Here is an 18,428-nt window from a genome sequence, read left to right as displayed (position 1 = left end):
TACACCTTGTCACCATCTAAAGAGTGAACATTTTAAATTCAAGTCTCTTACTTCAAAAACATAGGACTTTCATACAAACTTCCGACCCCCGTTTTATCCCCTTAGGGGTCGATTTTCGTAAAATCAGTTCTTAGAGGATGTCTACGTCCTATAATGAACCTACCTGCTAAATTACAACTTTGTGGCTGTTATAGTTTCGGAGGTTTCGTGATGAGTGAGTCAACCTACCATCCCCCATTTTAACCCCAAAAGGGAGTTGCTTTCTAAAGATACATTATTTGAACACCTTCTCAGCATCTAAAGACCGAACATTTTAAATTTCAAGTCTCTTACTTCAAAAACACAGGACTTTCATACAAACTTTCAACCCCCGTTTTACCCCTTTAGGGGTCAAATTTCATAAAACCCGTTCTTAGCAAATGTTAACGCCCTATAAGGAGCCTATCTGTCAAATTTCAAGTTTGTAGGTGTTATAGTTTCAGAGATTTCGTGAAGAGTGAGTAAACCTACTATCCCCCGTTTTAACCCCAAAAGGGAGTTGATTTCTAAAAATATATTATTTGGACACCTTTTTACCATCTATAGAGCATACATTTGAAATTTCAAGTCTTTTACTTCTAAAACATAGGATTTTCATACAAACTTCCAACCCCCGTTTTACCCCTTTAAGGGTCGAGTTTCTTAAAATCCATTCTTAGCGATAGTGTACGCCCTATAAGGAGCCTACCTGCTAAATTTCTAGTTTGTAGGTGTTATAGTTCCGGAGATCTCGTGATCAGTGAGTTAACCTACGATCCCCCGTTTTAACCCCAAAAAGGAGTTGATTTCTAAAGATACATTATTTGGACACCTTTTCACCACCTATAGAGCTTACATTTTAAATTTCAAGCCTCTTACTTCAAAAACATAGCACTTTCATACAAACTTGCAACCCCCGTTTTACCCCCTTAGGGGTCGAGTTTTGTAAAATCCGTTCTTAGCGGATGCCTTCGTCTTATAAGGAGCCTACCTGCCAAATTTCAAGTTTGTAGGTGTTATAGTTTCGGAGATTTCGTGATGAGTGACCTTTCGCTTTTATATATATTATACATTAAGGAAAAAAAATCAAGTAATATATATATATATATATATATATATAGACGAATAATTAATTTATTCGGCATGTGCTAAAACGATAAATAATGTGTTTTAAAATCATATTTTTTACTAAACATACATATGCGTACCTGATCAAACATTTTGTATAAAGATGCTGGAGGCTGATGTATAGTAAAGACGACTGTTCTGCCAGCAACAGCCAGTTCCTTCAGCATTTTCATGCAGTGAAGAGATGTCAAACTATCTAGCCCTCTGAAACACAATAAAAATTTGTAAAATCGTTATAAAGTTTCTGCAATACACAATCATCTCTATAGAGATATTAGGTACGTTTTCATATTTTAAACATAAATATATAAGTAGCACGACCGAGATGTTATATTTGCTTTTCAGCCAGTAATATCCCACTGCAGTGCATAGGCCTCTTTGCCATATAGGAGAAGGATCAGATCTTAATCCACCGCGCTGCTCCAATGTGGGTTGACGGATATATTCCCCACTATGAGTAATGATCGCTATCAGGTGTACATGTTAACCACCAGGACCAACGGCTTAACGTGCTCTCCGAGCCACGGTGGGAAGACCCACAAGGACTAACAACCGGACCGGAAATAAATATTTGTATAAACACAACTCACTTCACTCCGAGGGGTAATTAAACCTGTAACCGTCGCTGTTTGCTGTTGTCATAGATGAAGTAAAAAAAAATTTTTTTACTTGATCTATGGCTGTTGTATTACACCAGAGCGGTCGGCCATCAGGTATAGTACCTGGGTGACCGAACTTAGCTTGGTATTTTTAGTGAATCGTGTTTTTTGGAAATCATATTTAAATACGAATTACATATTGATTAAATATGAATGATATTTTCTGATTTTACCGACATAATAATAAAAAATATGAACTGGTTATTGAAATAAAAAATCATGGGTGCAATTAGAAAAAAAGGGAAAAAAAATCGATCTGGAGAAATGGTGATGTGAACTGCGCTATTAGAACTTTATTGTCAATTGCGAAATTTATAACCTTTGTATTCTAACGATATTGCCATTTTTTTCATTGCCTAAAAACAGGAATAAAACGACATTTTCTAAAAATGAATTCTAGCTATATCGATTTATCGCCCCCGAAATCCCCCGCATACTAAATTTCATGAAAATCGTTGCAGCCGATTCCGAGATTCAGATTATATATAAAAGAATTGCACGTTTAATAGTATTAAATAAATATAAAAAGGCATGAAAAGTTTTGCAAGTATATAACAGGTATTCTCTATAGACCGTTATTTCACTAAAATACAGTACAGATAATTTAACTAAAATATATATATATATATATATATATATATATATATATATATATATATATATATGATGATTTAACTAAAATAACAGATAATTTAACTAAAATACAGTTTAAAAAGCAGGTTTTAACAACAAAGATCCTTCATCATCATCATTTGATTGGCTGACTATAAAAATAAATATACATATGTATTTGTATGATTGTTTCGAACACGTATCTTCTATTAAATTACAAATACCACTATATATACACATACATACTATATACCACTACTATATTTATTTATTTATTTATATGTTTTTAGTTCAAGTACAGCATATGAGTAGATAGATTGACATTGACTTTTGATATTGTTTCACTGACCTTTCGTCTCGTTATGTGGGTTATCATAGTGCCCTATTATTAATAACACGGAATTGTTCTCGCATGTGATGGATGCTGTTTTTAAAATGAAAACAGTTACTTCTCTCTAAGATTTATTATAAACACTTAACGAAAGACAAAATTAAAATTAATATAAAATAACAGTTGGTCGTGGTAACAAATTCAACATACAGCTTAAATAGAGCCTACATTTTAATTTTAGTCTGTCTCACATCAAAGTGTAGCTTTCTAATGATATAGGAATCAAAGTTGATTTTTTAGGTTTCGTTTTTATCGATTTTAAATAAAACAGAAATACATATTTCCTGTTTATATATATATGCTAGAATATATTTACATGAAGTCTTGTCATATAAAAGAACAGGAACATAAAAAGCTTTTAATCGATATTACAAGGAAAACGAATCATACAGATTTCAGTTATAATTGATTAGCAATAAATTTATTATTGCACATCAAGTCACGTACTTTTATTATTGTTAACGGGTATTATAACTACAGAACTAACTTTAGTCATAAAAATTGTACATATATATGTATATAGTTTTGACACCAAATCATTGATATTAAAATGGTATATGAAATTGATTAAATAACTATTATAATTAATTAAAACAATAAAATTCTAACATTAAAACCGGGACCGACGGCTTAACGTGCTCTCCGAGGAACGGTGGGAAGCCCCACAAGGACTGCACAAACACCCAGACCACGGCAAACACCTGTATGGCCAATACAAATGTACCCGCAACCGCCAGCGCAACAGGCACAATCCATAGCTGTGACCGTTGCGCCAATGCGGCGTCTGATGTCAAGTAACCGTAACCAACTATGGAAAATAATAGCAAGGTCTTTATATAATATAAGGCAACTATAATATATTAAAACTACCTTTGCCATATACTGTTGTGATATATCTTTTTTACGTGATCTAAATTTTTCTGCATAATTGCAATCGTAACAGATAAGTAAATACTTGTTTTTGCAATATAATGATCATAATGTGTTTTTACGTATTATTTATTATCTGTGCCTGCGACTTCGTCCGCTTGGAATTTAACAAAAAAGTTATGAAGTTCGCAGAGTTATAAAATAAATAAATTTCTAAAACATAAGTAGCCTATGTTTTTCCTTAATACATCAGCTATCAGCCAATGATAGTCCCGTCAAAATCGGCCCAGCCGTTTCAGAGATTATCCGGAATAAAGAGACAGACAGACAGACAGACGCGTCGCGTGCACAGCTAGTGTAACTATATGATGAAATTAATATTAATTATATAATTAATTTTCATTAAGGGGGGGGGGGGGTATATCGGATGTACAAAACTTTCAAGCGGTTTTTCCACAACTCCCGTGTCAAAGCCGGTGCCCATCATAGCTCCAAAACTACTGCATTGATCTTTTTGAAATTTTAAACACTACTATACATAATTTAGATAACGCTGGACAGTTTATTAGGTTTATTTTATATATGGAGAGTTAAAATTGGAAAACCCTTCCAGCGTTTCCTGTGGTAAACTATTACAAGTACCTTACTTTACTTACTTACTAATCTTACGCCGAATTGCACGAAACAAAATTAAAATTTAAGTAGAAATTAAACTAATTTAATCACAAGAATTCCATACAATTCTTGCGATTAAATTAGTTTAATCACTACTTAAATTTTAATTTCTTTTCGTGCAACTCGGCGTTAGTTTCCCTTGGCAAATTATAAGTATCTAACGAAAGAACTTTGAATTTTATATTTCGAATGATCCAAAAGTCATGAATAAAAATAAGTAAATATATGTTTGACATTCAAAGAGCACACGTAGAAACCGGAATGTTAGATAAGAATCCTGTATCTGGGTTACGGAACACATACACAAAAAACGTTAATACAGATCCTTTCAAATATTTGTCATGAACCTCGATCGATGGAGGACCTCTAGCGATACAATTAGATGCTATGACTACAACGCTAAGTCATCGTCGTAATTAATCAGCATAGTTGGCATAGATAAGGTATTTATTAATAAAAAAAGAACCGACTTCAATTACATCGACGAGTAATACAACGTCGATCGACGAAAAAATAGTCAAGTAAATAACCATTATCAAAGATTACTCCAAAAGTTGTATTCAGATCTTGATGAAATTTAAATTTGACCACATGATAAACATCGGCTTTCGATTAAATTAAAAATCATCAAAATCGGTACACCCAATAAAAAGTTATTGCGGATTTTCGAGAGTTTCCCTCGATTTCTCTGGGATTCTATCATCAGATCCTGGTTTCCTTATCATGGTACCAAACTAGGGATATCCCCTTTCATCAAAATCGGTATATCCAGTAGAAAATTACGCGGTATAATACAACGTAGGTCGACGAAAAAAGCGTCAAGTAAAAACGCATTATTAGATATAACTTGAAAAGTAGTTGTTAGATCTCAAATAAATTTAAATGGGACCAAATGACACACACCACCTTTCGATCAAAAGGAAATTTGTCGAAATCGCTCCACCCTGTCAAAAGTTCTGAAGTAACATACATTAAAAAAAAATACAGTCGAATTGAGAACCTCCTCCTTTTTGGAAGTCGGTTAAAAATCGGCCCCATTCAACCGAGGGATATGGAACTATTTAAGCCAAAATGTTAAATAAAATCACAATTATTTATATTATTTATATTATTTGGATTATTGGATTGTACTTATTTCGAAATCGTTTTACACAGTATTATTACCTAATCCGGTGATCGCAATTTTTTTGTGAATATAAAGTTTTTTATACAAACCTTATTCAGATAATAACGAACACAAAAAGAGAATTATCTAATTTAATGCAGTCGCTCGGAAATTATGCGCGTACATTTGTATAGATGGTACATTTGTATCATATAGATGGACTTTGCCGTATAAATTGATAGTAATATAAAATTAAACTAGCATTAGACTAATTTTCCTCGTTTCTACTGCTCAGACATTGCATTGACGTGGAAAATTATAAGTAATTAATAATTATTAGCGACACGATATGTCTTCGCTAAGGTATAATTTAGTTATGAAGAAAACAGGAAATGCCTTAATAGAAAATATAAAATCAGGATAATAATATTTAGGTAGCATTATTGTGAACAATATATGAGTGTTAAATTGTGAACTAGAACAAGAATTATATACTAAACTATATGTACCGTCAAACTTCACATGATTACATTTGTCCCGAGAATAACGAACACAATAAAAAATATTCAATAGGGTGAAATCATTCGGGAGCAAGTTCGAGATGCGCATGACTGTTTAAGTAAGTGGGAAACACTAGAAAAATTAATATCTTGGATGAAGAACATACAAAGCACTTCACTCACTTCACTTCAGCCTATTGTAGTCCACTGCTGGGACGTAGGCCTCCACAAGTTCGCGCCAAAAATAGCGTGAACTCATGTGTTTTGCCCATAGTCACCACGCTGGGCAGGCGGGTTGGTGACCACAGGCTAGCTTTGTCGCACTGAAGACGCTGCTGCCCGTCTTCGGCCTGTATATTTCAAAGCCAGCAGTTAGATGGTTATCCCGCCATCGGTCGGCTTTATAAGCTCCAAGGTGGAAGTGGAACTGTGTTATCCCTTAGTCGCCTCTTACAACACCCACGGGAAGAGAGGGGGTGGTTATATTCTTTAATGCCGTAGCCACACAGCATACAAAGCACAAAGGAGATTAATCTTCGGTCGAGTTCGAGATTACATCCTTCATTAAATGTTGAAGATCGTAGAAACAGTAGGTTTTTTATTTGTGTTAATTAAAAAAAAAAAGATTATACTAACGTCGTTGGTTCATCTAGAAATATTATCGGTGGGTTATCGATGAGTTCAACTGCAATGGACAAACGTTTTCGTTGACCGCCGGAAAGGTTGCAACATCGTGTATTCTTTGTACCCGATAACCCTAAAGTGTCCAGTACTTCGTTAATCTGTAAATAAAAAGAAAATTATTACAGCGTACAATGTGACCTATAATTTGTTTTTGTTAATTAAAAAAATCTTATTGAATATAAGGTCATTAAAAAGTTTAAAAAAATTGGACATAAGTATAAAAAATATATATAAATAATAACAATTAAATATCAGATCAGAGCAATTGACGTCCTTCTTGATTGTGACTGTGTCAATAATAACAGGCTTGGGCTCAAATAACGCAGACTTTCGTTTTAAGGTTTTTTTTTATACAATGATAGGCTTACGTTTGACCACTATTTCACCTGATGATAAGTGAAAATGCGGTCTAAGATGGAGCACGCTTACCTAAAAGTAACCTATTCACTCGCGACTCCTAAATAAAACATTATGGATACCAAATTCTTAAAATATTAGCGAGTTATCTCAAATTAGTTTTAAAGATTTCTGTATTCTTAACTTTGGGGGGAGGGGGACCTGGTGACTTATAGTACAGGTATTTTATACCTTTTTTGAGCACCAGTCCTTCGCTAATCGTGTTGTCAAACTTTGTGTTGTATCATTAAAAAGATAAGGTTCATTGTATCAACATGACTGTGATGGAAAATAAATCATTATTATTATTATTATTTTAAAACAAAAGAATCGAGTCAAATAATTATTTATTCTTTATTGAACAAGACAAATACTTTCAACACCAAGCTTATAGATTTGTTTATTAATTTGTAACTGGCGACCCGCCCCGGCTTCGCACGGATAAAATGCTGATACTCAATACTACAGAATGTCAGAAGTGTACAAAGTTTATAGTTTTATTGCCATTAGACAATACAAACATGTTTTCTTTCGAGGTTACTCTTGAATTGATAAATTTTGCTTTTAGTCTAATCCTATCTAACCTAATGTACTTACTATAAATGCAGTTTAAAAATTAACCGTAATACCGACTAAAGTACGACCATACGATTTCGAAAAAATTGTACTTCAAATATATCGTCACAAGTTATAAACACTTAACGTAAGTCAAAAACGTCTTATCTTTTAAATAACTATGTAGTGGCAGGAACTCGATATACAGTTTAAAGATCGCTCAATTTTAATACCAGGTACACCACCAATCTAGGCAATGTTATCTAGCCACCTTAACCTGGTTCATAAGCCACGTGGTGACAAATGCAAAATGGCGCTAAATCAAGAAATCCTTGACAAGGAGCAATATGATTTTGAGTCAGATAAATAGTTTGTTTAGAAATAAATTGTATGTATATGTTGTATTTATATGAACCAATGGTCGCCCATTGGTCATAATTCGACCATAATTAATTTAAATTATAACTTTGAACATTGTGTTCTATTGTCAAAGACTGTAATAATAAACAAAAGAGTATATATGCGTGTCAAATACATGGTAGTGTGTAATTTTTTTTAATTGATTTATGGCATTTTTTAGGCATTATTTTTTAAAAAATATTAGCTTTCCGCACTCCCCTATATAAATTACAAGAGTGTGAAATTTCATACTCGTCCGCCCGCGCAATGTTCGTAATATGGGATACACAGTTTTTGCTTCATATATTAAGAGGAAAGGATACCGGCTCTTTCTCCATACAAACGTAGTTGACTGTTTCCTCTCTGGATAATGACACTAGATCAAATATTTTTGTGATATAAAACCTTTAATTGCCATGATCATGCCCCTATGTCTTGGTTTTTTTCATATTCTTATGCATAAAAGGTAGGAGTCTCCAAAAACTCGAAATATTGTCCAATTTTTTTTAAACATTTTCAGACACTCATTAAAAATAATTGTGTTTGCTCGCAAACGAAAAAAAACCGACTTCAATTACATCGACGAGTAATACAACGTAGATCGACGAAAAAATACTCAAGTAACTGCGCGTTATCAAAGATTACTCAAAAAGTAGTTATCAGATCTCAATGAAATTTATATTTGACCACATGACAAACATCAGCTTTCGATTAAATTAAAAATCATTAAAATCGGTACACCCAGTAAAAAGTTATTGCGGATTTTCAAGAAGTTCCCTCGATTTCTTTGGGATCCCATTATCAGATCCTGGTTTCCTTATCATGGTACTAAACTAAAGATATTTTCTTTCCAACAAAAAAAAGAATTATCAAAATCGGTACACCCAGTAAAAAGTTATTGTGGATTTTCAAGAATTTCCATCAATTTCTCTGGGATCCTATTATCAGATCTTGGTTTCCTTATCATGATACCAAACTAGGGATATCTCCTCTCCAACAAAAAAAGGATTATCAAAATCGGTACATCCAGTAGAAAGTTATGCGGTATAATACAACGTAGGTCGACGAAAAAAGCGTCAAGTAAAAACGCATTATTAGATATAGCTCGAAAAGTAGTAGTTAGATCTCAAATAAATTTGAATGGGACCAATTGGCACATGTACTGTGTGGCTACGGTACTCAAGAATATAGCCAACCCCTCTCTTCCCGTGGGTGTCGTAAGAGGCGACTAAGGGATAACTCAGTTCCACAGCTACCACCTAGGAACTAAAAAAGCCGACCGATGGCGGGATAACCATCCAACTGCTGGCTTTGAAATACACAGGCCGAAGACGGGCAGCAGCGTCTTCGGTGCGACAAAGCCAGCCCTCAGCGGTCACCAACCCGCCTGCCCAGCGAGGTGACTATGGGCAAAACACATGAGTTCACGTTATTTTTGGCGTAAACTTGTGGAGGCCTATGTCCAGCAGTGGACTGTATAGGCTGTAATGATGATGATGAATTGGCACATACCACCTTTCGATTAAAAGAAAATTTGTCGAAATCGCTCCACCCAGTCAAAAGTTCTGATGTAACATACAAAAAAAAATACAGTCGAATTGAGAACCTCCTCCTTTTTTGGAAGTCGGTTAAAAAATAGGCAAAAACGAGTACATGTGGGCATAGATAAAAGTTTTTTTAGTTACATAAAAACAAATAAAAAAATTCGCATCTTTTGGGAAGGAAATAGTCGACTACGAAATGCTGTTTTGATAAATAATTATCTACCTAAAACGGTCCGAGCTGCAGTTGTCCCTTTCTTGTCTCGGGGCGCATCGGCGGCATATAGCGCGACAGGAACATTTTATTCTAATACCTATTTTTCTAAAGTGTCTTAGGTACCTTTCCTCTTAATATATAGATATGTGTGCACACCTCCATGCCGTTTTAATCTTTGTCACATGACAGAATAAAACGGCATCATTCATGCCTGAGGTTGTCTATTAAGAGATAATTCTTTTAGCGATAAGACCGCCTTTTGTACATGTTTATGGTTTTCCTTCATATATGTATATTTCTATGTAATATGTCCTTTTTGGTGTACAATAAAGCATATAATTATTGTATTGTATGGTATTGTAAAGACAGCAGTTAAATATACATAAGTACGTAAATGATTATTAATCCTAATTACTTAACTATAATACTTAATTGTTTGAGGTTAAATTGTCATGAACGTTTAAATACAAACACAAAGAAGAATTGCTTTAGAATTGGGTGGGTTTTTCATAAGGTATCATGTAATTTGTAATATTATATATAATCTTTATTATGTAGTTAAACTAGCAAGCAATCATGAAATTAAATTATCATAATAACTAAATTGTTAAATGATTGGTCATAATGTTTTTTTTTTTCTTTTTGTATTATACTTGTTACAAATTATGTTATTTTGTTTTTGTAACTTGTAATTGCTTGTAACTTGAATTAACACCATAAAGAAATAAAAGGTCAAAGAACGTAGACGATATAATAACGCAGTAGCGTTATAAGTAGCATAGTAAGGTTTATGGTAAACAAGACAGACTTTTTGAATTGTAATTGAACTAAATATGTTTTTTTTGTAGTGAAATTAATTTAAAAATTTTAATGTTCTTAATTCAAATGAAATTATTTTTGTATACGTATTTAAATCTTAAATTGCAAATGTATGTAAGATAAAATCAAAATAACATGGAAAATATCTATTTCTATTTCTATATAAATATATCTTATATATAAAATTCTCGTGGCACAATGTCCTCCGAAACGGCTGGACCGATTTTTATGAAATTTTGTGTGCCCGATATGCACATGCATGTAGGTCTGAGAATCGGCCAACATCTATTTTTCATACCCCTAAATTATAAGGGGGGGAGGGGGGAGGATTAAGGGAGTTAATAACATATATGGCAAAACAACGTTTGTGGGGTCAGCTAGTTTTTATATAAAACTTTGATAACTGAATAGCTTGTACAAATTTTTATTTTGTCATTCAAGATACTAGTATGAAAATATACTTGTTATTTTATCACCCAAATCTTAATATGTAATATGAATATTAAGAGTCCATTTGGACTTTGTTTTTTTGCAATTTTTTTCAAAGTTCTTTAAAGATCATTTTAACGAGTTATATAAACATGTAGGTCATAAAATTGCGTACTTATTATATTTTATATCTTACATATTTTCAACCATTACGAGATACAATGACGAGATAATTGAGGTTACGAGATAGGTACCTTTGCCTCGAAGAATTGCTATGTTCCAAATGTACTCAAATTAGCTGTATGAGTCAAAGACAACTTGACTCGAGGATTGAAGTTGAAATTCCAAGGTATCTTATAAATGTTAAAGATGAGTGTGTTTTAAATTTACATTTTTTTTAAATATAAAAATAATGATGGATGAAATCATCATAATTATGTATGTGTAGCAAAGAAGTTCGTACATTAAGATTACATAAAATTAAAAAAAAAAGGATAGATATTTTTCACGTGGAACATGAACTATAACAGCTACAGGACCCATTTGAAGGACCGTAGGTAGCTGTTGAACACCTTATACATAGAGGTGATAAGTATATACATAATATATTGATTAGCTCGTTGGTGCAATACGCGGTGGCCCCGTGTTTTGCGCGGTTGTGGTCGAGGTTTCGATTCCTGTCATATATATGCATGTGGCATAGTTTTATTTAAACGTGTATGCCTTATTTATCCCTATATTTAGTTTAAAAAAAATATTTATCTATATATTAAGCACAGAAATTATGCTGCCTACTAGTCTGTAATATCCCACTGCTGGGCCTCTTTCTTGTAGGAGAAGGATCAGAGCTTAATCCACCACGCTGCTCCAATGCGGGTTAATGGATATATTCCCTACTATGAGTAACGATCGCTATCAGGTGTACATGATAACAACCGGGAAAGACGGCTTAACATGCTCTCCGAGGCACGGTGTGGCGACCCACAAGGACTGCATAAACATCCAAACCACGACAAACCTATATGGGCGTTTGTGTTTGTGTATTGTGTTTTCGTACCCCAGACACAGGAGAAAATCCTACTGGGGGCCGTTGAGTTTGTAGCGTTTATTTATTACTAACTGCCCGTACAGACTTCGTTCTGTCATAAGTTAATAGTATATATATATTCGTATTAAAACTTTGCGTGAGTCTTTGGGTACATACAAAAAAATAAATTAGCCGAATTGGTCGAGCCATTCTCGAGTTATGCGCTTAGCAACATTTATTTTTATTTATATAGGTAGATTTATTTATAAAACGTGCTACATAGGTCTTTTGAGATCCAGAATAACAAATAGCCTGCTTATTACGAGATTACCACGGAATCGGAAATTACGCGAGTGGAACCGCGTAATACAGTTGTGAAGTTACAACACAATTCACATTTGTGTCATTTAGTGTCACGAGCAGGCGCTGTTGAAACTTGTGTCAAAATTATCACGTTTATACTAGTTTATATGATTGTGAAAGAATTGAAATGAATTGTAATGGTATGATTCACTGTTTGGTAACAAAGCAATTTTAAGTAAGTGGAAAATAGCGACTGATGGTAAGTAGACACCGATAGAGTACCAGCAAAGCTAAGAAATTTGCACGCGCTTTGCCAACCCTATTCGTGACCCCCTGAGGAGCTCTGGTTACAGCCTTATTCTCCACAGGAATGCAACACTAATTAAGAACAGTATATTTAGCTATGATCTTCTGTAAGGTTGATGTACTTCTTCTAGCTGACTGCTCAAAATTTTGACCAAGGCACTTCCTGCTGTGATTTAATTCAATAAAATCTTACATGTAATGGTATCCAATAAATAACAATATACCATAAGGTATACTTTTCTACTTCATCATAACAGTTCACTTTATTTTCCAGATGTTTCTATTTTAAACCTGTACATATAAAAGTTCACCTCGACAACAACTCTACTTATTAAACCACCTTCTTTTACTTCCTGCTTATAAAAATATCTAACAGCTTATAAGTAACTTATGAATAAATTAATTTTTTCAATAACCTTGCCGAAATTGCCTTGTAGGCTGACGTACAAAGTTGAACTTGAAATATGAACATTTTACAATTAATAATGCAACAAAGATCATTCAACTACACGTCAGTGAGGTCATTGAACTATCGAAACTTTCATTGAACTTCGAACATTTACATTTTAAGGCAAAGAATCTTTAAATAAAAAATATGTATTTGTTACTTATATTCATGATCACATTATTTCAAATAAAAATATGTAAGGCATACATTTAATTTTTTTTTCAAGGTCAATTTCTGAACGTAACATACGAAATGACGTCTTTAACTAAACAAAATTACAAGATATATTCTTTATCTCAAAAGTAAATTAAAATTTAATAACTTACTATCATGAACAGTCTACCGGTAAGTAACCAGCAGGTAACCAGTTTAACCGGATTTAGTTTATTAATTACTTAAAAAATGTTATATATAAATATATAAATGGTTAATTACATATTTATAAGGAAGCTAAATAGTATTTAGTTATGAATATAAAATGAAACATTACATACATCAATGAAGTTCACCACTTACATATCCTTAAGGAACAATACACATATCTCAGCTTAATAAGAATCGGAACACCGCAACTTCATCATCACCATCATCACCATCAGCTCACGGACGCCCACTGCTGGGCATAAACCTCCCCTATAGCTTTCTACGACGATCGTGCTTCTGCGCCGCACGCATCCATCAGCTTCCCGCGACCCTGACCAGATCGGCGGTCCACCTCGTGGGGGCCTGCCAACACTGCGGCGCCCGGTACGCAGTCGTCACTCGAGAACCTTTCCGCCCCACCGGCCATCAGTTCGTCGAGCTATGTGTTTGTTGCCACTTCAGCTGTGCGATCCTTCGAGCAATGTCGGTTACCTTGATTCTCCTACGGATCTCTTCATTTCTGACTTTGTCACGTAGAGAAATACCGAGCATTGCCCTCTCCATTACCCGCTGAGCAACTGTAAGTCTTCTTATGAGGCTTATATTTAGCGACCACGTCTCGGATCCATATGTCATCACTGGCAACATACACTGGTAGAAGGCTTTCGTCTTCAGACACTGTGGGATATTGGACGCGAAAATACTCCGTAGTTTCCCGAACGTTGCCCATCCGAGTTGGATTCGACGAGAGATATCGTTCTCGAAGTTGGACTTACCTAGCTGTATTGACTGTTCTTGGTACACGTAATGGTCAACAACTTCGAGAACAGTGTTCCCGATGCGAACTGGAGCGGGTGCGACATGGACGTTCGACATAATTTTCGTCTTGTCCTTGTTCAGTTTAAGACCCACTCTTTGGGAAACACTGTTGAGATGCTCGAGCATTGTGTTCAGGCCTTCCAAGGTCTCAGCCATAAGGACTACGTCCACGGCAAACCGAAGGTGGGTAAGGTACTCGCCATTGATGTTGATGCCGAATCTTTTCCAGCCCAGAAGCTTGAAAGCGGTTATTATTACGGTTTTCATTTTTGTAATTTTGCTCATTCTTGGTATACAATAAATAAAGAGCTATTTTTATTAAAGTCTCAGAACTCATAAGTCATTAGTCGGAATAAAAAATTACGATTCTCTCTGAAACATAATAAATATTAATTTACGATCCATTAACGCATGACATTGAATAAACTCTTATTAATTCTAAATATGCCCGAAACGACTTTATTCATCATTTCTGTAGTATGTATAATGAAAAATTTAATGATGTGACTGATGAAACTTCAAAAGTAACATCAATCAGTTGTTAAATTTGTTAATGTTAAATTCTTGATTCTTGAATTTGTTTAACTTAAGGTAATCTATGCCTAGCATTTTTTATTTCTATTGCTAAGTTTTAAGCATTTAAATGCATGAGTTTTAATTTGTATTTAATTGTTTTAAATTATTATCATCATATACATTAATACGCTGAGGTTAGGATATTTGCACATAAATTATCATACATAGATAATTGCTTGCTCTACCGGCATCCACAACTAAAAAAATTAAACTATTTAAAAAAGGAAGGTTATGTATGCTTTTGGAAGAATGAAAGCAATTTTTCCAGAAATCAACGCGGGTGAAAACGCGGAGCCTAGCTAGTTTAAATTAATATTTCATTTTTTACTTTCTGCTTCCTGTTTGTATTAGTTATTAGTGGAAACTTGACTGGCTCATGGGATATCTTGTTGCTGTCTCTTATTTTTTGTGTTATGTTATACTGTTTGTTTCCCTATATTCATAAACTCCTACATGAAGAGTTCTCTCTGCTAAGCGTCCCACTGCTGGCAAAAGGTATCTTTCTTCAAATAAAAGGGTTGAAACTTTGACGATAATTATAATCTTCCAAGCAAGAGTAACGATCGTTATCTAACTATGATGACAATTGACAAACGTAACAAAAAGCTTCACATACTTTTTTAAACAAGTTAGGGAGGATATATAAATCTGATAGAAATATATGTACATATAAATAATATTCGCTCCGAGCGGGAATCTAACCCGCGAATTCCGGCGTATGAGACAACTACATGTACCAGTGAATGCTGCAGTGGCTTTGTTTAAGCACTAGGTACTTATGATTTTATGCTTGTTATAAGGAAGTAGTACAAGATTCAATATACAATAGTTCAAAGAGTAAATATACACTACAATTCTTGCTTTTGTATACATAAATATTAATAATTACCATACGTCATATTAGGTATAATTGTCGTCCATATACTTGTACATACCTAGGTATATTAAAACATATTAACCCAACTGACATATCAATGCCAACCTAAATCACTATAAATCTAAATTCGAAATTTTGAGAGCATATTGACATTAAACTGTGATTTTTAAGACAGGATTTTCTGAAATTGATCTAAAGTTGTAAATTGGGGAATGAGTTATGTATGAAAATACGTTATTTTATATTTTGAAATAAATAAATTTTTGTGTTGTGAAAAGGATGGAAGATTGTCCCTTTTAATACACTTAAAAAACACTAATTTAACGGTTTCTTGAGCTGCTTCAATCTATTAAAGATATGTATTTCAGTTTAAAAGGATGCACTGTTTCTAGCTGATAGCATAACACATGGGATAACATTTAGATATCCATGCGAACAAAGTCAACGGCAACATATTATATCTAGTAAATAAATATGATCCATGCCTCAAACAATATAACACTCGGAAACGGTATGAAAGTAACGTTACCTAAATGCCGTCGTAATAAATGTCACATCTTTATATGCGTGAAATGTTGTCTTAAAAATGTTGATTTTAGTATATTGACTTACTGTTAGTTATTTAAAAGTGTAATTTTCTCTGAAGCATTAAGTGCGTTTGTTAATTGACCTTATGACGAAAAAAAAGTTTCCATAAAATTTCAAAGATTTTTTAAATAAATCATTGTTATATACTTACAACAGAATCCTTTAACTTCGGAGTGATACAATTGCCGAGTTTCAGATCAGCGGCGAATTGCATTAGTTCACCGACCGTGAACAGTGGATTCAATCTGTCATCTTGTAAAATGTAGCACGATTTCTTACGATACTCCTTTAAACAGTCTTGGGAACTCTGACTGTTTCCTAATTCGCACTTACTGTCCCCAGCTCGGATTATACCCTTCACTCCTTCAATTCTGAAACAAAGTATTGAAATTATAGCTGGCAATCAAAATATGAGTACACACGGTCAACTGAAATTAAGATGTTATGAGGCAAATAAACAGCAGTGTTTTAGGGTCCAATCATAAATTACGTCACACGAATTCTAGAATTTTTTGAACCCTCCCTCGTCCTTGTTACAGCTGGTCACAATTAAAAGAATCCCCTCTCTTGTGTGACGATACATATTTTGCAATTTTACACCTATGAATTATTTTTCAATGAAGTCCACATCAATCGAACTTAGGTTTTAAAAATAAAATTATTTTAATACTAATAAATATTCATATTATATTTTGAAATGTGATGTCATAAAATTATGGACCCCGTCCCACCCCTTGTTTCACAATTTCGCACATCGTGGATGGAGCGGACCTCCTACTCGAACCCCTTTAGGTATGACGTATTTTATAAATAGCCCCTAACGATTGATATACTTTATAATATTTGGCTCTATGACTATGAAAAAAATGTTAATATTATTATTAAGCGTTATCTTGACATACATTAAATACAAGTATAAATGATAATTAGCTGTGTGACATTAAATAGCTAGATGTCATTATCGGCATATTTTACACGATTGACAACTCAGTTAATTACAATTGCTGTACAACAAAATATATTATTGAGTAAACGTACATTTGAACCAATTAGAGTGAATAAAAAACAATTACTATAAAATGCCAATTGAAATTGTTCAAAAAAATTATGGACTTTTATTAAAATGTAATAAAAAAATTATATGATTCTAGCACTGAATATTTCAAATTCTACGCTAGAGTTATGTTATTATTTGCCGATGGATTGTCGCAGCGGTCACAGCACTGGCTATTGAGCTAAGGTCGCGGGTTCGATCTCTGCACATGGTAAACATTTGTACAGGCCATATAGTTGTCTGTCGTGGTCTTAGCGTTTGTGATTGTGTATTGTAGTTATGAGAAGCTTTATTTTATTCTACTTAGTACAATTCGTAGTCAGCAGCTTATTGATTCTCAATATCATAACCATGTTGTCTTTATATAATCCGCATTGAAAAGTAAAAGTTAATTATCTATCGTTGTGTCCATTTATTATAAATATTCTTTGACGATTAGCAGGAAAGTGGACATAGGGTGCCAATCAAACCACCAATTGCAAATTCATGCGACGTTTCGATCCTTTATTGGACCATCATCAGGCATCTATAAAATATAAAATCATTGAAGAAAGCTGTATACATAAACCAATCCATAACAACAAACAAACAAAAAGAAACCAAATCCTCAGTACCTTTACATACGGTAGTCAAAAGACATCTCCCCGTCAAAGTTCTTTAAGTAAGATTCTAAATTCCAAACATTATATACTATTTTTTAAGTTATATTCTAAACTTTAATCTCTAAATTTTGTAGTTTAAATTTTCAAAATTTAGAGATTAAAGTTTAGAATATAACTTAAAAAATAGTATATAATGTTTGGAATTTAGAATCTTACTTAAAGAACTTTGACGGGGAGATGTCTTTTGACTACCGTATGTAAAGGTACTGAGGATTTGGTTTCTCTTTGTTTGTTTGTTGTTATGGATTGGTTTATGTATACAGCTTTCTTCAATGATTTTATATTTTATAGATGCCTGATGATGGTCCAATAAAGGATCGAAACGTCGCATGAATTTGCAATTGGTGGTTTGATTGGCACCCTATGTCCACTTTCCTGCTAATCGTCAAAGAGTAAAAGTTAATATT

At 33.6% G+C, this 18,428-nt stretch overlaps 1 protein-coding gene across 1 annotated transcript in view; it reads right to left on the bottom strand.

The window, feature by feature from the left end:
- Positions 1 to 18,428, bottom strand: part of LOC123656063 (dnaJ homolog subfamily C member 10-like) — a 59,316-nt gene that overhangs the window by 28,515 nt on the left and 12,373 nt on the right. The window contains exons 2-4 of the mRNA XM_045591787.1: positions 16,457 to 16,676; positions 6,595 to 6,740; positions 1,227 to 1,350 (exon numbers count right to left, since the gene is read on the bottom strand). Coding sequence (XP_045447743.1) covers positions 1,227 to 1,350; positions 6,595 to 6,740; positions 16,457 to 16,676 — 490 coding nt within the window. The remainder of the gene's footprint in view (positions 1 to 1,226; positions 1,351 to 6,594; positions 6,741 to 16,456; positions 16,677 to 18,428) is intronic.

The sequence above is a fragment of the Melitaea cinxia genome, chromosome 8 (assembly GCF_905220565.1).
Source record: "Melitaea cinxia chromosome 8, ilMelCinx1.1, whole genome shotgun sequence".
NCBI lineage: Eukaryota > Metazoa > Arthropoda > Insecta > Lepidoptera > Nymphalidae > Melitaea > Melitaea cinxia.
This window is presented reverse-complemented; position numbering and strand designations above follow the sequence as displayed.